General features: G+C 49.5%; 1 protein-coding gene across 1 annotated transcript in view; it reads right to left on the bottom strand.

Moving 5' to 3' along the window:
* MTARC2 (mitochondrial amidoxime reducing component 2) overlaps positions 1–24,528 on the bottom strand; it is a 40,263-nt gene extending 15,735 nt beyond the window's left edge. The window contains exons 1-4 of the mRNA XM_049634582.1: positions 24,002–24,528; positions 18,142–18,315; positions 13,818–13,980; positions 12,706–12,846 (exon numbers count right to left, since the gene is read on the bottom strand). Coding sequence (XP_049490539.1) covers positions 12,706–12,846; positions 13,818–13,980; positions 18,142–18,315; positions 24,002–24,288 — 765 coding nt within the window. The 5' untranslated portion in view covers positions 24,289–24,528. The remainder of the gene's footprint in view (positions 1–12,705; positions 12,847–13,817; positions 13,981–18,141; positions 18,316–24,001) is intronic.
* Between the last annotated feature and the right edge of the window lie 392 nt (positions 24,529–24,920).

Below are 24,920 nucleotides of genomic sequence, written 5' to 3'. Positions count from 1 at the left end.
GTAATTAGTAACTCACTTCTTAGATGAAAATAATAAGGCCCCCTTATTAAAACTAGTTTGAATTGAGAATGCATGAAATTAGGGGCGCCTGGGTGGCTCAGTCGGTTAAGCATGCGACTCTGTCTCAGGTTATGATCTAATGGTTTATGAGTTTGAGCCCTGTGTCGGGCTTTGTGCTGACAGGTCAGAGCCTGGAGCCTGCTTAGGATTCTGTGTGTGTGTCTCTTTCTCTGCCCCCCCCCCCCCCCCCTCTCTTCTCTCTCTCTCTCTCTCTCTCTCTCTCTCTCTCTCTCAAAAATAAATAAGCATTGGGGCACCTGGGTGGCTCAGTCGGTTAAGTGTCCGACTTCAGCTCAGGTCATGAGCTTATAATGGTCTGTGAGTTCGAGCCCTGCATCGGACTCAGTGCTGACAGCTCAGAGCCCGGAGCCTGTTTCAGATTCTGTGTCTCTCTCTCTGCCCCTTCCCTGCTCATGCTCTGTCTCTATCTCAAAAATAAATAAAAACATTAGAAAAAAATTTTAATAAATAAATAAGCATTAAAAAAATTTTTTTAAAAAGAAACCCTGTGGCATTCTTCCTACACACACACACACACACACACACACACACACACCACGCACGGAGTGTCCCTTTCTCTGGGCTCCCTCGAGTGTGGTTACACATCTCAGCCCTTATCTGTACCTCAACCATCCAGCTACTGAGCCCTTGATCCTGCTTCGTCCTGAGACCCCTGCAGTCAGACACAGTGACTTCATTTCTGTAATTTCAGCATCTATCTCAGAGATGAGCACCCAGTAAACTCTCGATAAACGTCTGTTGCAAGCATGAGTGTTCCAGAAGCTAGGCCAATGTGTAAACTTGCAGGGAACAAGTTTCCTTAGCTGAAGTAAAACTCCACCTCACAGCCAAACTTCCTTCACGGACTAACACAAGATGCCATACACTAGGAATTAGCAATTTACATGAGATGCGACTTTTCACTTAGCAGATTTAGTAAGGATTACAGGCATCGATGCTGGCAGGGGCATAAGAAAAAAGGCGCTCTTCTGCTCAGTTTGTGGGAACATAAATTGGTATGATCGGTAAGCTTCTGCAAAGCAATTTGGCAAGATATACGGAAAGCCTTGAAAGTTCTGACTTAAGGGCGCCCGGGTGGCTCAGTCAGTTAAGTGTCCAACTTCAACTGAGGTCACGATCTCATGGTTCGTGAGTTCCAACCCCTTGTCGGGCTCTGTGCTGACAGCTCGGAGCCCGGAGCCTGCTTCGGATTCTGTGTCTCCCTCTGTCTGCTCCTCCCCTACTTGCTCTCTCTCAAAAATAAACATTAAACGGTATTTTTTTTTAATTTTTTTTTTTAACGTTTTATTTATTTTTGAGACAGGGAGAGACAGAGCATGAACAGGGGAGGGTCAGAGAGAGGGAGACACAGAATCCGAAACAGGCCCCAGGCTCCGAGCTGTCAGCACAGAGCCCGACGCGGGGCTCGAACTCAAGGACTGTGAGATCGTGACCTGAGCTGAAGTCGGCCGCCTACCCCGCTGAGCCACCCAGGCGCCCCTAAACGGTATTTTTAATAAATAAATAATAAAATTCTGACTCAGCCTTTCTTAAGAATCAGTTGAGAAATGTAGGCAAAGACTGTTTTACAAAGCTGCTTATTATGTAAGGGGAAATGGAAAACCACCTACAGGCTCAATCACAAAGAAATGGCTAAGTGAGTCATTGCATAGTTCAAAGATACACTAATACAGAACCACAGAGGAAGTGGTTCTTTTTTTTTTTTTTAATTTTTTTTAATGTTTATTTATTTTTGAGAGAGAGAGAGAGAGAGAGAGAGACAGCGTGCGAGCAGGGGAGGGGCAGAGAGAGAGGGAGACACAGGATCCGAAGCAGGCTCCAGGCTCCGAGCTGTCAGCACAGAGCCCGACGCGGGGCCTGAACCCACAAACTGTGAGATCACGACCTGGGCTTACGTCAGACACTTAATCGACTGAGCCACCCAGGCGTCCCCAGAGTAAGCCACACTTAAGAAATTACCTTTATGCCAAAAAAAAAAAAAAAAAAAAAATTTAACTTTATCTGAAAAAGATTCTTGAATTGAATCATTGAAAAGCTTTCCCCATCTCTGCAGCCGGGGTTCCAGATTCTCTCTCGAGGCTTTCTCGTGTATGCTGGAGAACACTGGCTGGAGACGCAGTGTGTTTTATCCTGAGAGTGTAAGTCTCCTCCTGTTACACGCTGGCTGGTGTATGTTCCTACAGAATCAAAGGAGACACACTCCTGTAAACCTCCATGCATAACAAATGTGCCAGGAGGAATTTGTTGTTTGGGGAAATCCAGGCAGAAGGGCAGGACGGAAGCCTCAGCCTTTCTGCCAAGCTAGCTTCCATTCCCTGGAGGCCGCCGAACGTAAGCAACGGCAGCCACAAGCTACAAAAGTGGAAAGGGGAGACCCTGAATCCTGGCTGCTTGTGCATCTCTGAGGTGCATGCGCTGGGTTGGATACTCTTCGGGGCTGATGCGGCTGAACCTGTCCCAGGCTCCTCTCAGGGAGGTGAGAACCACGAGGTTTCCAGTGCCTCGTGGACGTGAGAGACCCCAGTCTCCCCTCAGGCTCAGCTCCTGACGGATGCTAAGGGGCCCCACACCCACCAATAGCAGAGTCGGGGAGAAGCGGCCACCAGTTCCATTCCCAAAGGCAGCAGCCTGGGGGCTTTGAACTGCCTTCAGCACCCACGGCCCACACTGAGAATCACAATCCTCCAGCAGACGAGAGAGGGGGATGAGTGGGGGGGGGGGGGAGTCCCCCAGATGACTCCTACCTCCACTATTCTTCCATCACTACCTCAGCATCTGTATTTGTGGCCTATTCTCTAGGGTAGCTTTTAAAGCAAATGGCCACTCTTCGAGGATACAGAGAAAGAGGAACCCCCGTGCACTGTTGGAGGGAACGCAAATTGGTGCAGACACTGTGGAAAGCAGTGCGGAGGTTCCTTAAAAAATTAAAACTAGAAGGGGTGCCTGGGTGGTTCAGTCGGTTGAGCGTCCAACTTCGGCTAGGGTCAAGATCTCGAGGTTCATGGGTTCGAGCCCCACGTCGGGCTCTGTGCTGACAGCTCGGAGCCTGGAGCCTGCTTTGGATTCTGTGTCTCCCTCTCTCTCTGCCCCTCCCCTGCTCACTCTCTCTCTCTCTCTTTCTCTCAAAAAATAAACATGGGGCGCCTGGGTGGCTCAGTCGGTTGAGTGTCTGACTTCAGCTCAGGTCACGATCTCATGGTTTGTGAGTTGGAGCCCCACGTCGGGCTCTGTGCTGACAGCTTGGGGCCTGGAACCTGCTTCGAATTCTGTGTCTCCCTCTTTCTCTGCTCCTCCCCTGCTCACACTCTTGTCTCTCTCTCAAAAAAAATAAAGATTAAAAAAATAAATAAGCATTTAAAAAAATTTTAATTAAAGTAATAATAAAAAAATTAAAAATAGAATTACCATATGATCCAATAATTCCAATACTGGGTATTTACCCAGAGAATATGTAAACACTGATTCAAAAAGATACATGCACCCCTATGTTCATCGCGGCATTATTTACAGTAGCCAAGATCCGGAAGCAGCCCAAGTGTCCATCAATACATGAATGGTCACAAAAGAGGTGGTATACGTTTACAATGGAATATTACTCAGCCACAAAAAAGATCTTGCCATTTACCACAACATGGATGGACCTAGAGGGTATTACGCTAAGTGAGATAAGTCAGACAGAGAAAGACAAATACGTACGATTTCACCCATGTGGAATATAAAAAAAAAACAAAACAAAACAAAATAGGGACTCCTCGGTGGCTCAGTCAATTAAGCATCTGACTTTGGCTCATGTCATGATCTCACGGTCCGGGAGGGGATGGGTGAAAGAAGTAAAGGGGATTAAGAGATACAAACTTCCGGTTACAAAATAATTCAGTCACAGAAATGAACAGTACAACGTAGGGAATACAGTTAATAATACAGAAATAATGTTGCACTGTGACTACCCTGATCATGGTGAGCACTAAAACGCAGAATTGCTGGACCACGATTTTGTACACCTGAAACCAACGTAACCCTGTATGGTAAGTAGACTTCCATTTTAAGATAAGCACCTTACCTGTGATGCATAAATGTGTATGTTTGTGGGATCATACCTGCTCAAAGGGAATACCCACGTACTTTTGTCATTGAAGGCTTTTATTTCCTTCGTGATCTGAAAAGTTAACATATCTACAGGCACAGGTAAAATATGTTAAACACGACTCGGTAGCCAGATCCCCGCCCCTAATTCAGTTCAACAGTTTAAAGGTTTGCTCATTCGGGACCAGGGATAAGTAAGAAAAAGAGAGTGAAGAAGATCTTGAGAAACCAACCTCATGTGATTGATAGAAAGATTAAACGTGCTCACTTATAAAAAAAAAAAAAATGAAACGTAGAATGTACAAAGGAAGTGTTTGTTAAAAAAAAAAAAAAAAAGCCAAGAAAGAGGTCATATTGGAGAGGTTTGAGAGATATTTGTGATAAAGTGCCTTTACTGATCTCTCTCTCTCACACACACACACACACACAGCCTAACAGAAGAAAAAGACAAAAGAAATTATACAACATTAGGGCTGCAAAGAACCTTTAAAATCCGTTAGCAAAATCTGTCAACTTTAAAATCAGAAAACAGGGGCGTCTGGGTGGCCCAGTCGGTTAAGTGTCCGACTTCAGCTCAGGTCATGATCTCTTGGTTTGTGGGTTCGAGCCCCGCATCGGGCTCTGTGCCGACAGCTCAGAGCCTGGAGCCTGCTTCGGATTCTGTGTCTCCCTCTCTCTCTGCCCCTCCCCCGCTCATGCTCTGTCTCTCTCTCTCAAAAATAAACACACGTTAAAAAAAAACCTCTTAATAAAATCAGAAAAGAGTGCTCAGAGAGGAGTAAGGTCAAGCTCACAGAGTGGCCCCTCTGGTCTCCACATCCACTTGCAGCTCCTGTAATTATCTTGCTCCCAGGAAGACCCCAGGCCAGGGGCTCTGCAGCCTGGCTGCAGGCTGCAATCATCAGGGGGACCTTAAAGGCTCCTCTGCCCAGGCCGCCCCAGGGACCCAGCATCAGGCCTGTGTAAACCCCTCCAATGTGATGTGTAGCCAGTTTGGAAACAGCTGCCCAGGAAGACCTCAACACATTCCTTCTTAGCCAACATCCGCTCATCTTCCCGGCCATGGGCTTCCCAGGGGGTGTTTCATTTGCCCGGTGGGTGCAGTGGAGGACGAAGCAGTGTGGGGCCATGCGGAATCCCACAGAGGTATTCTCATTTCGTCGTGATCGGAAAGGAGCTGAAGCCCTAGGATTTGGCTTTCCATTCTTCAGCTCCCCCTTTTCCGGACCCTAAACATGTCTAGAGTAAACGCTTCAAGTTACTGAGATGTAAACAAAAAGGCAAATGCATAAGGAGCTCTCCTTAAGTCAAGGTACCGACGCCACTAGAAAATTCTTTAGAAATGTGGGTTACTCTGCCCCCTACCCAGGAGTCCTGTCTCCCTTTTCATCATTTTGGCTTTTGTAAATAAGGACAGGCTTGTGCAAGGGCCTTGCTTGAGGCTCCTAACAAAATGGGCAGGTCAGGAAAGCAGCCCAGACGAGGGCATGGGTCCCCTCACTTGAAAGGCAAGCAGGAATCGCCTAAGGGGGCTGAGTGTGGCCCCTGAATCCGCACCCACATTCCTCAGGCCTCATCTTGGTGCTTTTCATTCATTCAGAAAGAAAAATGACTGTTTGGGGCTTTCAGCTTGCTTCTAGCAAAGTCCATAAACACGAGATTTGGGCTTAACTTCTTTCTGCCAAAGAACATTATGCCACAGCACAAATTGTCACCGGCCACAGGCCAGTTAGGCGATGTGAGGCAAGTAACTCAACTTCTCTGAGTCTCAGCTTCCACAGCTCCATAAGAGAGGTGAAAACACTACCTTCTTCAATGACTAGCGAACATTTTTCACCCTGAACCAACGTAAAACATGACATCTTATAACTGCCGAAACTCGGAAGGAACCAAGATATCCTTCAGTAGGTGAATGGATACGTCACACTGTGGTACGTTCCGACAACAGAAAATTATTCAGCGCTAAAAAGAAATGAGCTATTAAACCATGAAAAGACACAGAGCAATCTTAAATGCGTATCACCAAGCGAAACAAGCCAATATGAGAAATCTACATACTGTACGATTCCAAACATGGGACACTGGAGAAAAGGCAAAACTGCAGAGACTATAAAAAGCTCAGTGGCTGCCAGAGGTGTGGGGGTGGGGTGGGGAGAAGGTGAACAGGCAGAACACAAAGGATTTTTAGGGCAGTGAAAACACTCTGCAAGTTTTACAGTGTTGGGGGTGTCATTATACATTTGTCCCGACCCGCAGGATGTACCACAGCAAGAGAGAACCTTCAGGTGAACTGTGGACTTTGTGTGACCATGATGTGTCAGTGTAGGTCCATCCTTAGTAAAAAAAATGTATCATTCTGGTGACCAACTTTGCTAACGAAGGAGGCTGTGCATATGTCGGGGCAGGGAGTCTATGGGAAATCTTCACAATTTCCTCTCAATTTTATTGTTAACCTATAACTTCTCTAAAAAAAAAAAGTCTTGGGGTGCCTGGGTGGCTCAGTTGGTAAAGCGTCCAACTCTTGATTTCGGCTCAGATTGTGGTCTCCCGGTTTGTGAGTTCCAGCCCCACGTTGGGCTCCAGGCTGGCAGTGCTGTGGGGCCTGCTCGGGATTCTCTCTGTCTCCCTCTCTCTCTCTGCCCCTCCCCCACTAGTGCATGTGTGTGTTCTCTCTCCTTTAAAATAAATAAATATTTAAGAAACAAAAATAGGGGCACCTGGGTGGCTCAGTCGGTTGGGTGTCCGACTTCGGCTCAGGTCATGATCTCACGGTTCGTGGGTTCGAGCCCCGAGTCAGGCTCTGTGCTGGCAGCTCGGGGCCTGGAGCCTGCTTTGGATTCTGTGTCTCCCTCTCTCTCTCTCTCTCTGCCCCTCCCCTGCTCACGCTCTGTCTCACTCCGTCTCTCAAAAATAAATGTAATTTTAAAAAAAATTTTTAAAGAAAGAAAAATAAAAGTGTTTTTTAAAAAATTACATTAAAATAAATAAATTAAAAATCACATTTCACACTGTTTCTTAATGTTCTTTCACACACACATACACACACATGCATGCACACAGCAGACATAACTTAAACAAAATTTTTGCAAAACAATTTTTTTTAAGTAGGCTTCATACCCAATGTGGGACTTGAACTTACAACCCTGAGATCAAGAGTCACATGCTCTTGGGCTGGCTCAGTAGGTTGGGCGGCCGACTTCAGCTCAGGTCATGATCTCACCATTCGTGAGTTCGAGCCCCAAGCTGGGCTCTGTGCTGACGGCTCAGAGCCTGGAACCTGCTTGGGATTCTCTCTCTCTCTCTCTCTCTCTCTCTCTCTCTCAAAATAAATAAACTTGAAACAAACAAAAAAAACAGATACCCCATGTGAACCTCCGGCATAGTGCCTGTGACTTAATACACACATGACAATTGTGAGTGTTGTGGTTACTGTTGTTTTGTTCCTGTTTTATATGGTGTTCTTATCATTGCTACTTCAGGAATCCCTGAAGCCAGGCAGAGGACATTCTTATTCCAGAATGGAGACTTCTAATCTAAGCCCCCAAATAAAATCCCAACTCGTCCCAAATCAGATTTGGGGGAATGAAAATGTGGGGGATGATGGTTTGCAAAAACTTTATTTTTCAGCAGCTGCAAAGGAGAGAGTACTGAGAACCCCCAGTCCACACAGCCAGAGAGTGATGAGGGTCAGGACCCAACCACAGCCGCCTGGCTTCAAGACCTACCACTTCTCTGGAAGCTTCTGGAAGAATAGAAGTGACAGAGTGACAGTGACAGGGAACACACCAAATCTCTGGCAGGCTCTCCCCAGTTCTTCCATACTGCGGAGTGAGAAAGGATATGAACAACATATTCCAGGGGGGGGTGGGAAAAAGCCAAGTCCTGTTCACCAGAATAGTGAGCAAAGTTTGGGAAACACTGACCCCTGCAATGGCCAACCACACAGATAAGAAGCATTAGTCAATTGTCCTCTTTTTAAATTCCACTGCTCTGCCTTCCCAGAACCCTCACGCACTGCACTGGCCCAAGAGACGCCACCTTTGAAAATGTGCTTACTATTCGGAGTTAGTAGAAAAAAGTACAAAGTACTTTTCGGGTTACAAAGAGTAAATGTTGCACAATGCATTCTACTATTGCTCTGGATTTTTGCAATAAATAATGGCCTGACTTTTTGCACCATGCTTAGATTTGCTATTTTTTTATTATTAGTTGCTCTATTAAATATTTATGAATATTATCATTAATATTTCATACAGTCCCACTAATTGAAAGGTTATGGTTGTACAACTGCACCGGGTAGACAGGTTAATGCATCAGGCCCTTAATTATTGGGCTTCCTAATTTCAGGCAGAATAAACTGGCAACATGAGCATCATTTTATACCAAGGATTTTTTAAAATGTGTACCATCAGAGGACTTTTCTAGAAAAAGAAGAGTATTCTGCCCGAGGTGCCTGGGTGGCTCACTCGGTTAAGCATCCAACTCCGGCTCAGGTCATGATCTCGTGGTCTGTGGGTTCGAGCCCCGCGTCACAGGCTCTGTGCTGACAGCTCAGAGCCTGGAGCCTGCTTCAGATTCCGTGTCTCCCTCTCTCTGCACCTCCCCTGTTTGCACTGTGTCTCTCTTTCAAATATAAATAAACATTTAAAAATAAAGAAAAAAAGAGTATTCTGCCTTAGGTATTATGTCAGAAAGCCCATCACCATGCAGGAATAAAACAGAGAACACAAGGTCACTTAACATTTTTTTTAATTAAAAAAAATAAAACTCCACCTACTCAAATTGCCTAAGAGGATGAGATTAGGCTCACATTAGCCTTAGGTTCACTTTGACAAGTTATAGGAGAACAAAAATTCTTAGCAAATTCCAGGAAAGCAAAAATCTTTAGCCTGGAATATGGCTATAGGGCATCTTTTTGGGGCGCCTGGGTGGCTCAGTCGACTAAGCATCCAGCTCTCAGTTTCTGCTCAGGCCATGATCTCACGGTTCATTAGTTCAAGCCCTGAGCCACACGTTGGGCTCAGTGCTGACCGTGCAGAGCCTGCTTGGGATTTTCACTCTGTCTCAAAATAAATAAACTTAAAAAAAAAAAAAAAAAAGTATCTTTTCTTCTTATTCCCCTGGCTCAAAATCTTACTAAAATTAGTATCTTCAGGGGCACCTGGGTGGCTCAGCCGGTTAAGCGTCCGACTTCGGCTTAGATCATGATCTCACAGCTCTTGAGTTCGAGTCCTGAGTCAGGCTCTGTGCTGACAGCTCAGAGCCTGGAGCCTGTTTCCAATTCTGTGTCTCCCTCTCTCTCTGTCCCTCCCCTGCTTGCACTCTGTCTCTGTCTCTCAAAAATTAATAAACATTAAAAAAAATGTTTTTTAAATTCGTATCTTCAGTAGAGATAAATCAAGAACAATTGTATTCCCTAAAATAAAATTCCTCAGAAAATGATGGAGCAATTATAGGATTCCTGTGACAGAATTTCTGCTTCATGTACTAATTTCTTTTTTGTTTTTTCTTTTTTTGAGAAAGAGAGAAAGCGCAGAGAAGGGGCAGAGAGGGAGACAGAGGATCCAAAGCAGGCTCCGCGCAGACAGCAGAGAGCCCGATGTAGGGCTCGCGCTCCCGATCCGTAAGATCGTGTCTTACTTCGGACACTTCGACTGAGCCACCCAGGCGTCCCCACGGACTAATTTCTAATCCAATTCCCGGCCACTTGCATTACCGCAGAGCATGCAGCGTCTAAGGGCTCCACCCTCGTGCACACTACTAGACCACGGGGGAGAAACAGGCAGGTTAGGCCCCTCTCTTGCACCAGACCCTTTCTAGGCCCTGTACCTAACTGCTATTTTCTTTTCTAAAGGAAGCCCCCCAGACTGTTATCAACTCTAAGTCCCACAAAATCTGGATTTATTCCTGGGGAGAAAAATCAAGACTCTTCCCTCAAGGTGCCGACAGCCCAAGAGCATCAAGGTCCCTTCCTGTCCTGCCTCATCTGTAGCCGCTGGCATGAGACTCCCGCGGGCTGGGGCCTCCAGTGCGGTCACGGGCCTTATCACGCATTTCATGCGGGCTCCAGGTAAGGCCCACTAATCTACAGCTTTTCAAAAAGACCCTCTGGTGATTAAGCACCGCACTGGTGTTCCAGTCTTGGGTCTCCCTTCCTTTCCGGGCACATTCTAGAGAGCTGCCAGAGTAACAGCAAGCCTGGCACACTGTGCTCCCCTCAGTAACATCTGCTTGAGGGATATAAATACGAATTGCTTCCTTGTTCAAAACCATCACCTGCTTTCAATATCCACAATATAAAATGCAAACCCCTTGGCCTGGCGGGATCCAGCCAGCTCCGGGTCCAGCCTCCTCCTGACACTTCTCTTTCGCCCCCAGAGTTCTGTGCTTCTGAAATGCTCCCGGGCACCCCTCAATGTCATGGCCTCTCGTGCTTTTAGGTCTTCAACTGGCTGCCTCTAATACCCACAACGACCCTCGCTCACCCTTGCAGGCACACAGAGCACACACAGCTATACACATACACAGCATGGCTTCGAGGTGGCTTGATCTGACCCACCCCCACATCCCCCTTCGACAGGCAGACTTAGGCAGTTCTACTTCTAAACATCCTAGGCACCGGCTAAGCATGTGCATTACAGTTCTTCTCACACCAAGCTGTCATTGCCTTGAGGCTCTTCTGCTCATATCACGGAATTCTGAAGGGTAGGATCTGTATCTTTTCACCTCTGTATCCAGGGCTCCCAGCCACAGTGCCTGGCCCATTATAGATTATCAATTTGGGAAAAAAAACATTTTGGGGACACCTGGATGGCTCAGTTGGTTGAGCATCTGACTTTTTTTTTAATGTCTATTTATTTGTTTTTGAGAGAAAGGGAGAGCACATGTGGGGGAGGGGCAGAGAGAGAAAGAGGGAGACACAGAATCTGAAGCAGGCTCCAGGCTCTGAGCTGTCAGCACAGAGCGTGACACGGGGCTCAAACCCATGAACCGTGAGATAATGACCTGAGCTGAAGTAGGATACTTAACCAACAGATGCCCCAGGCATCTGACTCTTGATCTTGGCTCAGGTCATGGTCTCACAGTTCATGAGTTCAAGCCCCACATAGGGCTCTGTGCTATCTGCTCAGAGCCTGGAGCCTGCTTTGGATTCTGTCTGGGATTCTGCTTGGGATTCTGTCTCTCCTGCTCTCTCTGCCCATCACCTGCTTGTGCCCTCTCTCTCTCTCAAAAAATAAATAAACTTTAAAAGAAAAACATTTTAATGAATGTAAAGAGAAATTATAGGAAATAGATAACATATGACAGGATAACATCAACAAGTAGAAAACTTCTGTATACACTGCTATTTTTTAAATTACCAAACAATAAAGTGCCTACGTATGAAAGAATTTATACTACACTGGATGCAAAGATTTATTCTTTTTTTTTTTTTTTTTCTTTTTTCTAGAGAAAGAGCAAACACAAGCCAGGGAGAGAAGCAGAGGGAGACAGAGAATCTTAAGCAGGCTCCACGCTCAGCATGGAGCCCATAACCTTGGGATCATGACCTGAGCTGATATCAACGGATTGAACCACCCAAGGGGGCAATGAATGGAGAGCCTCTCCCCTCAGAGTCAGCTATTTGGTATTTCTAAATTGGAACCACGACTCCTACACCTCAGAAACTGGAGTTACAAGTCTGAGGTGCTAATGCCAGAACCATCCGTTACATGACCAACAAGTGGGTAATACCTCCCAGCTTCAATTTCCTTATAGAAAGGAGACAATAGTACAGACCTCACAGGGTTTTTGTCGGGATCAAATGAGTAATTTATATGAAGTAATACGTTAGTTCAGTGCCTGGTACCCAGAAAACACCCAATAAATGGATTTGTTGTCATTACTTCCAGGGTCCATAAAGCTTAGCCCACCCCCAATGTTTAATAGGACTGCCAACATTTCTTAGCACAGAGCAACACCCAGTTATGTATTTCCATACAGACTGCAGGACAGCTGGGCTCTGATGTGCTTGTCCCCTTAGGGCTACAAGGGGCTGTGTCTGGAGAGGGTGGAAATTTCTGCCATCAGCCATGCAGGAGAGCATGTGGGTCCTCTGGGAGAGAACTCAGGCCATGGCATACAATGTCTCCAGGGCCCTGTTCACAAGGCAGATCTCCTGTATCCTCTCGGCCTCCACTCTGGGGTCTGGGCCTTCCGGGAATCTCAAATCCTTGAGCACTCCTGGCTGTTCTCTTCATCTTCATTTCCTTTTAGTGATCTCTGAGCTATAATGATACAGTCTAGCCTCATTTCAGACTTAATGCAATGTGGAGATCTGATTGCTTACTTTGGGGCCCAGGCATGAAAGGGTGAGCAACTCACCCAAGGCCAGCAAGGTGATGGTGGCAGCAATAGGGACACAAGTCCACAAGGTTAAGGTAAGTCTCAGGGAAGAAGAGACCCCATGGAGGGTCTGAGTTGGCGCTGGGTAAAAGGAACAGCAGCTCTGTTAGCATCAGCACGTTAGAGCTTAATGCACAGAAGCTATGAGCCTCTTACCTCCTCAAAGGCATCGCAGCCTGTCACCACAATGCTGGGTCTGAACTGGTCCATTTTCAGTTTCTTCTCCAGCCTGGTATTCAGATCCACCAGGGAGGCTTCCGAGAGGAGCATGATCGGGCTGCAGTCTGGGTAGGCCACCTGAGCCAAGAACATGGCACCATCAGACCTCACTGGCCCGTGAAATGCCTCAGCCCAACAGAAAGCTAAGCAAAGTCTGGAAGTGGTGTGTACAGGGGGCACAATGCAGAGGGACAGTGGTGTTCAATGAGGGGAGAAGACCCCGTGGTCTTAGAAACAGCCAAAGTCAGTGCCAGGCCGGTTCCTGCCGCGGAGCCTCGCAGGGGCTCCCTTCACACACACACAAGGCAACAGCCAGGGCTCAGGGCTGCGTCACCTTCCAGGACTCCCCCTGCTCCTCACTCCAGCGCCCAGCAGTGACCCCCTTCCCACAGCACTGCTGTAAAACAGGCTGCCAATCCACCACACTGTCCCCATAATTTCTTCAGGCGGCACCCATTCACTCCACGTGCATTTATTAAGCACCTGCTCTGTACCCAGCACTGTTCTAGATGGCATAACAGCAGTGAACAAAGCATTCAAAAAGCTTGTAGTTCAGGGAGGAAGGGGAGGGCTGCCTAAGCAGCTAGCATTTTAAACCTTCTCTCACTGCAAAATCAAAGGCTGTGGTCTCTGGGCTACGGCTGACCCAGAGGTGGCCTCCTTCAGAAGATACCCTTTCAGTGCCCGAAATAACCACACCACACTGATGGCCAAGGGAGCCCTGGGAGAAAGCCCGCTTCTGTAATTTTAGGAAACCTGGTTCAGTCCCAAACGAACCTTTCACTTCACCTTCCCAACCTGTTTTCTCCTGAGCCCCCCACCTCCCTGGGGGTCACCCCTAGCTTCTCCCTCCATGGTACCTGCCGCAATCTATCCTCCACGCTCCACCTGGAGGCCCTTCCCTCTCCGTCCCCAACACCTGCCCAGAATGCACCCTCCGTCCTCCTCCCCTGGGCCATGACTACACTCTCCTAACTGGGATCCCAAGAAGGAAGCCCGACACAGAGGGTTGACTGGCAGAAGCCAAGGGCAGCTCTCTGTAAGCTCACCTGGTAATTCGGTACAAGGGTAGAGAAAATTTTCTTCGATGACCTTCCCTTCATGTGATCCTCAAACTGAACCAACCTGAAAGCTTCTGTTTTCAAGAAGCTGGTGAACCACTTAGCTGCCTGGTCGCCACAGTCCCTGCCCTTGATGTCCATCCCAAACAGCCTGGAAGGGTCACAAGAGAACACCAGAGTTATTCTCCTGCCTCAACACCCTGAAAGATTAGCGCTAAAGACAGAACAGCTTGGGGGCACCTGGGTGGCTCAGTCGGTTGAGCGTCCGACTTTGGCTCCAGTCACGATCTCACGGTTCTTGAGTTTGAGCCCCGTGTCGGGCTCTATGCTGACAGCTCAGAGCCTGGAACCTGCTTCGGATTCTGTGTCTCCCTCTCTTCCTCTCTGCCCCTCCCCTGCTCATGCTCGGTCTCAATCTCTCTCAAAAATACATAAACATTCAAAAAAAATTTGTAAAGACAGAGTAGCTGGACCGCACGTCTTCAGGCCAACGGCCAAAGCTGAACAGAAGCAGGAGGGGAATCTGCAGAATGTGCTCCAGGGAAGAGCTTCTCAAAGCCTAATATGCCTGCACATCACTGGGATCGTGTGAAAATGCACACGCTGATCCAGAAGGTCTGACTGGAGCCTGAGCCTGTGCATGCCTGACAGGCTTCGGGGCGGCTAAGCTGCTGGTCCACGGACCACACTTTGAGTAGCAAGGATGCAGGATGCTCTCAGAAGGGACTCTGGTGTGGCAGATGCAGCCTGAGCTTAGAGTCTGGCAGCACCTGAAACTCCACCGTGCTCTACTCTGTGATTTCACGCCAAGCATTCAACTCCCCTGACGCTGTTTCCGGTTGTAAACTGGAGATAATAATACAGTACTTACCCACAAGGCAGGCACAGATTCCATTAGATAACACAATGCTTTTTCTGCTTGAGCACTACTAAAAAAAAATGTTCAAAAGCTACGCACCCCTCACAGAATTGCAAGTGGACATGTAAACTATTTTTATGGTAAGTTTAATTTGTTGTGGAAGATATAAGTTCCATTGAGTTATAAATACTGACATTTAAAATAAAACTATTGCAGGGCCGCCTGAGTGGCTCAAACCGTTAAGCATCTGACTCTGGCTCAGGTCATGGTCTCGAGGTTCTTGGGTTCGAGTCCTGCATCAAGCTGTGCGCTGCTTGAGATTCTCTCTCTCTCTCCCCGCCCCTCCCCTACTTGTGCTATTTCTCAAAATAAATACTTAAAAAAATAAAAATAAAATTATTATAAAGTGTATTATGTATACTAATATACAAATATATAAAATTATGCCCTGAAAGCATGCAATGGAATCCAAATGCCATGGTGGTTTGACACCCACTCCCATCCATTTTAAAAACATATGGTTAAGGTCTTCTTTAATAGTCCACATTTTTTTTTAGAGACACGAGTGCCGAATCTTAACCACTAGACCGCCAGAGACAGTTTTACAGAGAAAAAGAGTATACTCATGATTAGAGAAAAAGTGGCGGGGCAGGGAGTAGGGAGGGAGAGAGAGGGAGAGAATTTTAAGCAGGCTCCACACTCAACACAGAGCCCAACATGGGGCTCGAACTCATGAACTGTGAGATCACAACCTGAGCCAAAATCAAGAGTCAGATGCTTAACTGACTGAGCCACCCAGGCGCCCTACTTTTTGTTTTCAAATAGGCTTCAAGCCCAGCACAGAGTCCAACACGGGACCCAAACCCACGACCTGGAGATCAAGACCTGAGCTGAGATCAAGAGTCGGATGCTTGGAGTGCCTGGGTGGCTCAGCAGGTTGGGCATTTGACTTCAGCTCAGTCATGATCTCATGGTTTGTGGGTCTGAGCCCCACATCGGGCTCTGTGCTGACAGCTAAGAGTCTGGAGCCTGCTTCAGATTCTGTGTCTCCCTCTCTCTCTGCAATCCCCCACCCAACTCGCACTCTGTCTCTATCAAAAGTAAATAAACATTAAAAAAATAATTTTTTTTAAAAAAGCCCTGTGCTCTCCGATGTCCCCAGTCCCACTCTGACCTTTAGACTCACTTTCTTTTCAAATGGCCTCTCCAGCCCCCTGTCAAATCTCCATGCTGCTCTCAAGTTTCATGGGCTCTTTTTTTTTTCTCTCTCTCTCTCTCTAACCCCTCTTCAGGGACCCATTGCTTGACCTCTGATTAATTCTTAATTCAGTCCCAAAGCCTTCTCAAGGTCCCCTCCTGGCCTTCAGCCTTGCCCCTAAAAGTCTCCTCAAACAACAAATTACTTGGAACAGACTCGACCCCACTGTTCATCAGTTCCCACAGCACCTGCTCCTGGATCCAGCACATTCCTCAACCCCTCACAGCAACACCCGTGGATGAGCACACGCTTCTGTCCCCCAGGTGAGCCTACTGTGGGCACTTTGAAAAGTAGAAAGCAGCCGGTGGGTAAGAAAATACTAACAGCGAAACCTCTTTCTCATTCCCGAATGCTGCCCTTCCACTGGTCCCTTCTTCCCCATCCCTGCAGCAGGCGGTACCTACCCCTCAGCTATTCTAGGGGTAACCCTTCGGCTTCTCCTATTCTTCCAGAATGTTATGCAAAATCCACGCTCTTCCACATTTGACACAAAATGTTCCATAATCCTTTTTAATTTTTTTAATGTTTATTCATTTTTGAGAGAGAGAGAGACAGAGCACACACAGGAGGGGGGCAGAGAGAGAGGGAGACACAGAATCCGAAGCGGGCTCCAGGCTCCGAGCTGTCAGCACAGAGCCCGACGCGGGGCTGGAACCCATGGACCGAGAGATCATGACCTGAGCTGAAGCTGGACGCTTCACTGACTGAGCCACCCAGGCGCTCCAAAGGGTAGTTTTAAGCTCAGACACTTTGCTTGAAAAAGTATACAATCAGGGCACAGGGAGCACTCTGTGGCCGTCCTCTGAGCCTTGGGGACCTATGGACAACCTCAGTTTCCACATGCTGAAAATGACAAGTGCCCTAGCCTCTAGGACTTCCGGGCAGCACCGGACAAGGCCCCCTTGAGCCGTGGCATTTGACAGCCCTGCAGGGGTCCTACAGACTGGAAGGAAGCCCAGGGCTGGAGACGTGTCTAGGAGGCCAGAGGTGGGAATCTCCCACATCTGACTGGTGCAACAGGTGCCTCAGTCTCAATCCCAGACCTGAGAGGCTGCAACATCACCTCGAGAAGCTCCTGCACCCCTCTCACCCAACCCTGAGATTCGGCTGGTATAGTCTCCACTCACTGCCTCGTCTGCCTGGCTGGGCGCGGGCTGCCACTGCTGAAGCGAAGCCCCTCCAACTTGAATAAACAGAGACAAACTCTAAAGACTGGCCCTGTGTCCGCCCCCTCCCCCCATATGTATCAATCATGCTTTTGTATTTCCTGTCTTTTTGATGCTTTGACATCCTGGGATCTTGCCGACGTGGAAGGAACTGTCCTTCCCAAGTCTGGTCAGTTCCTACGGGTAGTAAACGACCCACCTGCAAGGGTGCCTTTCGTGTGCATGACAATCCATCCAGAGCCCCCACCCCAGCCTCCTCCCCTGTCTGCTTTTATGCTCCAGGCCACTGTCACCCTGCCCGAATACTCAGGGCCAGGTACCAGACAAACAGAGACAGGACCTCTATGCCCCAGAGACCACTGGAATTACTCAAACCAGCCAATCCTAAAGCTGTTTATCCTGCCGTGCCCGGTACCTCCTGTGGAAACCACAATAAAGGCTCTTGCTCGAGTTCCCCCTGACCTCCCACCCTACCTCAGCCCCCACCTCCTGACCAACCCTGGGGTCCCTCTATGTGGCCCTCTATGACATGCCAAGCCTCCTGTTTCCAGGGATCTGTATGTCCTTACACATCACGGTCATTTCCACATCTGCACTCCTTAGCATACCCGATTAAGACAAATCCCAGGGACCCTGGAAACAGCTCTCTGCCTCATCCACTCGCACCTGACCACGGGATTGATCCCAGCCCAGGACAAACCTCTTAAATATTTCCTTTACCGGGGCACCTGCCTGGGTGGCTTAGTTGGTTAAGCATTAGACTCTTGATTTCGGCTCAGTCATGATCTCAGGGTTCATGGGATTGAGCCCCGAGTCAGGCTCCATGCTGATAGCATGGAACCTGCTTGGAATCCTCCCCCACCCCTCTCTCTCTTTCTCTTGCTGTCAAAATAACCAAACATTTTTAAAAAATATTTCCTTGACCAAACTCATCAGCTACTATAGACACTGTAACAAGACAGGGTGCAGGGAGAAGCCCGCAGGAAAATCAAGTCCGCTGCAGGTCCCCGGGGGCCCCAGGCAGCGCACCTGCAATCATGCAGCTTGTTTGAAGAAGGCAGCTTGCCCGGCAAAACCAGCTGGTCCATGCCCGGAGCCCTGAGGATCAGGCGGTCGCCCTCATAGGTGATGGACACCAGCACCAGGCGAGGCTCCTGCCGGGCGGTGACCATGTGCCCATCTTCCTTAATCACCAGCCAAAACCTGCCAAGGAACAGACGAGAACACACTCAGAAAGGCCTCTTCCACGTTCTCAGTGGTTTCCGTCTAGCTTTCTATTTCACCAAAACCCTCCCCCTACCCGCACTCAGGATCCAACCATTTTTTCCCAGACAATTATCCAGACCTGGCCAAATTCTTTGGGTCCAAAACATGGTGCCCCCAAAAGGAGCTTCTTTACAAGAAACAGCCCTGGGAGAGAACATGTGGCCAATGCGTGAAAATCTCCAGTTCTTGGGGCACTTTGGTGGCTCAGTCCAACTTGGGCTCAGATCATGATCTCGTGGTTCATGAGTTCGAACCCCACATCAGGCTTGTTGCACTGAAGCTATTGTCAGCATGGAGCCCACTTCAGATCCCCTGTCCCCTCTTTCTGCCCCTCCCCTGCTTGTGCACTCACATCATCTCTTTCTCTCTCTCTTTCTCTCCGAAAAATAAACATCAAAAAAATAAATAAATACAAAGGGGCACCTGGGTGACTCAGTCAGTTAAGCGTCCAACTTTTGGCTCAGGCCATGATCTCACGGTTCGTGGCTTTGAGCCCCACATCGGGCTCCGTACTGAACAGCTCAGTGCCTGGAGCCTGCTTTGGATTCTGTGTCTCCCTCTCTCTCTGTCCCTCCCCTGCTGGCACTCTGTCTCTGTCTCCCAAAAATAAAATTTAAAACGTTAAAAAAAAATTTTTTTTGAAGAAAAGAAAATCCCCAGTTCCAAAAATCCAGAAAATGAGGCTGATTTAGGGACCTTCCCTTCACCGCTTAAGTAATTATGGTGCTCAGTTTGGGGCTTTGCTTTGGTCAGAAACTTCCCTGTGTCTGTTCAACACTCCTCCGAGCCCCTGGTTGAAGCGAAACGTCTTCTAGGTCTTTTCGCTGTGGAACCAGACGGGGCCAAAACTGCTGGCCCAAGTCATCTAGAACCCTAGACAGATTCTTGTTATTCCTGTGATTCCGAAGGATGCAAACGGGCCTCCGCTCTGTTTAACCTCCCATGGCCCGCAGATCTGTCGTCAGGAGACCCCCAATTAGCCTTTCTTCCTTGTGCGCATGTTCTGATTCAGAGAATGAAAATTCTCACAAACCACAAGTTAGATCAGAACTCGACTCATCTCTAGAGAGCTGCTATTCTGGCCACGGTTTTCACACCGCATCCTATCTGGGGTGGGGGTGGGGGGGATGGGTAAGCTGGAAAGGGGGAGGGAGGCTGGTCCGGGGAGGTCGCCTATGCTTTGATCTTCAGCAGAGTGCATGTTTTGGGTTATTCCACACAACTCTTTGATTACTAAAAAAAAAAAAAAAAAAAAAAAAAAAAAAAGAATTTAAAAAGCGTTCTGCCCTCTAGAGAGTTAGTTTCAATATCCTTTTTTTTCAACATTTTTTAATGTTTACTTGTTTTGAGAGAGAGAGAAACAGAGTGTGAGCCGGGGAGGGGCAGAGAGAGAGGGAGACGCAGAATGCAAAGCAGGCTCCAGGCTCTGAGCTGTCAGCACAGAGCCTGATGTGGGGCCCGAACCCACGAACTGCGAGATCATGACCTGAGCCAAAGTCAGATGTTTAACTGACTGAGCCATCCAGGCGCCCCTCAATACCCATTTTAGACAGAACACAAGTGCAGCGGGTGAGGAACTCTGCGGGCATTGATGTACAAGCAGCAGCTGAAAGCTGGGGCTTTCCAAACGTGAGTAGGACAAAAAGGACAGCGCCTTCCAGAATGAGGAGCAGCTCCTCTAAGAGAGACATTTCCAAATATGACTGGAACCAAGTGGGAACGCCTGCAAGAACCTGATGAGGATGTCTGATCTCAGAGTGCAGACAGCTCAGTCCCTGCCTTCACCGGACCCTAGTGGTGTCCCTTCCCCCCTCGCTGGCACCTGTGCCCTGTTAACCAGCATGCGTGTTGGTGTCCAGGTATGGCAGTGGAGGTAGGACCGTGCAAAGGCATCTTAGGAACTGTCTCGGCTGTTCCCATCCCGGAGCTGGTGACGCTGGGGAGTAGCAGGCTCCATCCCTCTGAGAAGCCACCTCCTTCCTTCTAGGTAAAGAAGGTTCCCAGGGTTGTCTGGCCTACTCACCTATGGGGTTCTGTGGCCAAGGGAATCCCTGCTCCTCCGTTACAGCTCCATTCCCCCCCGGGCTGGGCCCTGTTCCTATTTCCAGCCTCATCCGTGGGTGCGGAGTTCCGGGTGACCCTGCTCTGGTCAACCCCACCACTGCCGCCGGCACTCCGAGCTGGCCACAAGTCTTAGCACCAAACAAGACTCCCTCTGAGATCTGCACACAAGCCAGACCCATGTCCCAACAGGTGTCTGCAGGTTATTTCTGACAGCGAGTCCCTCGCTGGGCTGAGTTTTCTCATCCCGCCCCCCCTTCCCCATCCACCTCCACTTTAGCCCTTCCCGCGGGCTCACAAGCGCCGCCCTGCGCTCCAGCCAGTGGTATTGCAGCACAGGAGGTCACCCCTGGGTGTTCACAGTGGGGGGGGGGGGGGCGCTGGACATTTTACGCCACCTGCTGCAACCGGAAAGGCAAGTGGCAGCTTGCAGGAAGTCTAACACCGGGACGGGACAGAGACACCGACCCAAGATAAAACGCTGCTGCCTGTAACATACCTCGACCACCCTCATTACCCTGTCCACTGGGGTAATGCCATTTGTCATCTCTTGCACACAAATGATGCCCAGTGAATGAACAATCATCTCTGTTCTGCCAGATCTGAAAGAACGTTAAGTCTGGATTGTGGATTCTTCATGACCAAGTTGTCCCAAAACGAACACCTTCCTTTACGCATAAAGCATGGGTGTGTGGTGTAAGAATCAATGCAGAGGCTGGAGCTCATATTCTCCAAAAAAAAAAAAACCACAGCGGTGCCCTGAACAGCCACAGAGGTGGGAGAGCAGAGCCCAGGACAGCTGGAAAACCTTATTTCTAAACTTAGAAATTGGCCTGGGAAGTGGAAGTGCCTGAGCCTGAAAAGGGGGGTGGGGGGGGTGGGGGGAGCAGGGACCCGGTGACAGCAGGAGGGTAAAGTCAGGAGGAAATGACACTCAGGATAATAAATTAGAAATCTCATTTCTCCAGGAGATCACAGTCTGTGCACAAAACATAAAGGGCTGGCTTCAGCAGGGGTACGGCAGATGCACAAAAGACTGAGTCATATATGCCCACTAAGGAGAGCCGGATTTACAAGGTCAAGGAGGGCAGCCAACCCTCCCCCTGTCTGTGCCAATCAGGCAAGGCCAGCATTCTGCTAGGCGGCCTCTAAACCGGCTCAAAGTTCAGGGTGCCCAAGCCAAACATTCACAGATCTGTTCAGAGCTCTGAACAAACAGTTCTAGAAGTCGGAGACACAGAGCCCTTTAGAGAGGAAGAACCCACCCAGCTTCTTAGAAGGGTTCCAAAGACACAGGTTCAAAATGGAATTAAATACGAGAGGTCTTTTCCTGCGTTAAAGGCTAGTAGTAGTTTCGTTATGAAAGTCTTAGGTTGAGAGAACAGCGGTCACTTAGCAGAGTTCTTTCCAGCTTGCTTTCGATTATCCTTCAATAAATGAAACCTAGATTAAATAGCCTCTTTGAGACCGTCAAGTCCAACCCCTCTCTTTTGTGAATGAAAAACAAAAATGAGGTGCAGGGAGGTTAGATGACTGGGCCCGGGTCTCCTGAGGCTCAGTACAACCTTTGCTTTTTTAAATCACACTGCCTTCAGAAAAAAGCACGTGATTGCTGCACCCACAGAGCTCTGAGTTCAAATCCCCCCAGCACATAACTGTTTGGTGATCTTGGGTGAGACGCTCATCCTTTCTGATACTGTGTTTTGTTTTTGTTTGCTTGTTTGTTTGTTTTGCAGAGTGGAGATAATATCTAGCCCACAAGACTGTGATGAGGCTTGCATAAGATCATCTACGTGACAGGATTCAGCTCGGGGTCTGAGGCATCCGACGCACTGAGTCAACGTTCCCCTGCCTTGCCCTGTCTCATCCCAGTCTCCACACCCCACCACCGCACAAAACCCCAAGCATTTGTCGTTCAAAACAAAGTTGTTGTTTTTTTTTCATTGACGGAAGAAAGGGGTTGTTTTGAAAGTGCAATAATCACAGCGAAGCAGTGACAACCAGAAGTGGGAAAACAGTCATTAGACGATCAAAAGAGACACGGATAGGAACCGGAAATCCCTCTTGAGAAATCACTTCGGTCCTTCAAGCGGGGAAGGAAGTAGCACAGCCACTTTCTCTGGATGTGCATCATGAGAATTCGCTCCTCCCTGTTTTTGGAGTCTGTCCAGTATCACTAAAGTGAAGTGGTCTTCCCAGCAGTAAGAAGGCTTTTCTAATCGGTCACGCTTGAACAAGCTGCGACCAAGCTCTTCTCCTTACTGGCCCCCAGACACCACCCTCTCATCACAGAATCAGATTCCCCCGGGGAGATTGAGACACGACTTGAGACGGCTTCACTCTTGGTGATTCTGATCCCATAGGTCTGGGATGGGACTCCCAGGACATTTAAGTTTTAAAAATCTCTCCAGGATTAGAAATCCGGAAGGAGGTGGACGGAAACTCCCCAAGAGTTACACGGTCGGCATACACGATATTTCTCTAGGACAGGGTGTGGAGTTTTTCAAAGCTGTGAGCGTCCACATTTGTTAAAGACAGCTGTCTTCGGAGAATAGTGAATCCATGTGTCGTAGAGGGACCTCAGGGCAGCAGACGGCCGCTGCTAGCAGATTCCTTGAACAATCACCTCGCAAACCTCCTCCTCCCTATACAGAGAGGACCACAGCAAAACCATCCCAGATAGGAAGGCATCTTAACTGAAACGAACAAAAGATGGGCATTCTGTTCTTCCTTGTTCACTCTTTCTAGAGTTTAGCATCCTTCACCATATCGAGCGAGCCTTCCAGATATCCTGCATAATTCTGTGTCAAGGAGTATGTTTCTGTAGCCTCACCTTTGGGATGAGTTAAATGACAGGATACCTTTTTCTTTTCTGAGAGAGGAGAAATGAAATTTCCATGCGCCAGGCCTTATGTGGGTGGAAACTTTACCCAAAGTTCTTCCTTGAGGACCACTCTGCCTCTGGAGAGAGGGGACACACTCTTCCCTTAATGGCAAATATTACGTTTGCAGCCCCCCATACGCCTTCTCCCCAACACAAAACTTCACTCTGCTCATTACTTATGAAAGCGGGTCAAGTCTCCCCACCTCCTGGTTCTCCTAGGCACCTTCCCCAGGACTAGAGAGATGTGTGAGGAACAAACTCCAGCAAGCCCAAAGCCAGTGTCCTTGAACAAGACTTGGTTTCAGCGTTGCTGCGGTCCGCCCACGAGTGCTCATAGCATTTTATTTTCTACCACTGTGCTACAGACCTAAGACAGAATCAGAAAGTTTAGAACTAGCAAGAGACTTGGGAGACGACCGGGTCAGCCCTGTCCTTCTACAAAGGAGGAACCTCTCATCTAGAGAGGGGCAGGGGTTTGCCCCTACCTACCTACCTTTCCAAATCTGAACAAGACAGGAACTGACCTTCCCAGGTAAAGGATCAAAGGCAAGGCGTCCAACAGGCAGCCCAGGAAACGCCGGAGGCAAACCTCTACTCTCCCTCCCGCGAGCGGGCCCCCACCCGACCCCCGGGAGGTATCGCGCAGCCCCGGCCCGGTTCGGCCCGGCTCGGCCCTACCTGTCCCGCAGGTGGCCGCAGCGCAGCCCCAGGGCCGTGCACTCCGCCGCGCTCACCGCCACCCCCTTGCAGGACTTGACCGGGTAGATCCAGAGCTGCGCCACCGTGCCCACCTGCTGCAGCCGCCGGCGCCGCCTGGACCGCGCGCGGCGCCAGGCGACGGTCCCCAGCGCCACGGCGGCCAGTCCCAGCGCGGTCACCGCGAGCCAGCCGGGCCGGGGCTGCGCGGGGAGGCGCGACGCGGGGAGGCCGAGGAGGCCCAGGGCCGACGAGCCGGCGGCGCCCATGGCGGAGCGGGAGCGGACGCGGGCGGAGGGGGGGGAGCGGACGCGGGCGGAGGGGGGGGCGCGGGGGCGCTGGAGGTTCGGGGCGCGCGGGACGAGCCGCGGTCGCCGGGTCGCCGGCCCTCTAGTCCCTGCAGCACGCGTCCAGGTGGCAGGCGGCCGCGCGGTAACCGGACGTGAGGCCGCAGCTCTCCCCGCGCTGCGTGCGCCCTCTGCCTGCGCCGCGACGGTCCCCGCGCAGGACCACCCCTCGGGCCGCGCCCCCCCCTCCCGCGCTCTCCACGCCCCTTTTCGCGCGCGCCTCTCGGCGGCCGGGTCGCGCGCTCCCAACGGAACCCGGGAAGCAAAACCGCAGACGGGGGAGCACGAGGTTGTGAAATGTTTAGCAACTACTTGCTCTGGCCGATCCCTCCGGGCACTGCGGGACTTGGGCCCCCCCACCCGCTCCCCGGAAACCTCTGCACCGACAGCGGACTCAAGGCCAGCGTGGCCTCTGGCAGGGTGAGGCCCGGTCCCCGGGGTGACCCCGGCCCCCCACCTCCAATAAAATGCCTGCCCGAGACAGAGCTCCCTGCTGCAAGGACGCTTCACTGCTTGTTCCGGCCCACATCTGAGGACACACCCCTGACCTCCAG

The sequence above is a fragment of the Panthera uncia genome, chromosome F1 (genome assembly GCF_023721935.1).
Source record: "Panthera uncia isolate 11264 chromosome F1, Puncia_PCG_1.0, whole genome shotgun sequence".
NCBI classification, from domain to species: Eukaryota; Metazoa; Chordata; class Mammalia; order Carnivora; family Felidae; genus Panthera; species Panthera uncia.
This window is presented reverse-complemented; position numbering and strand designations above follow the sequence as displayed.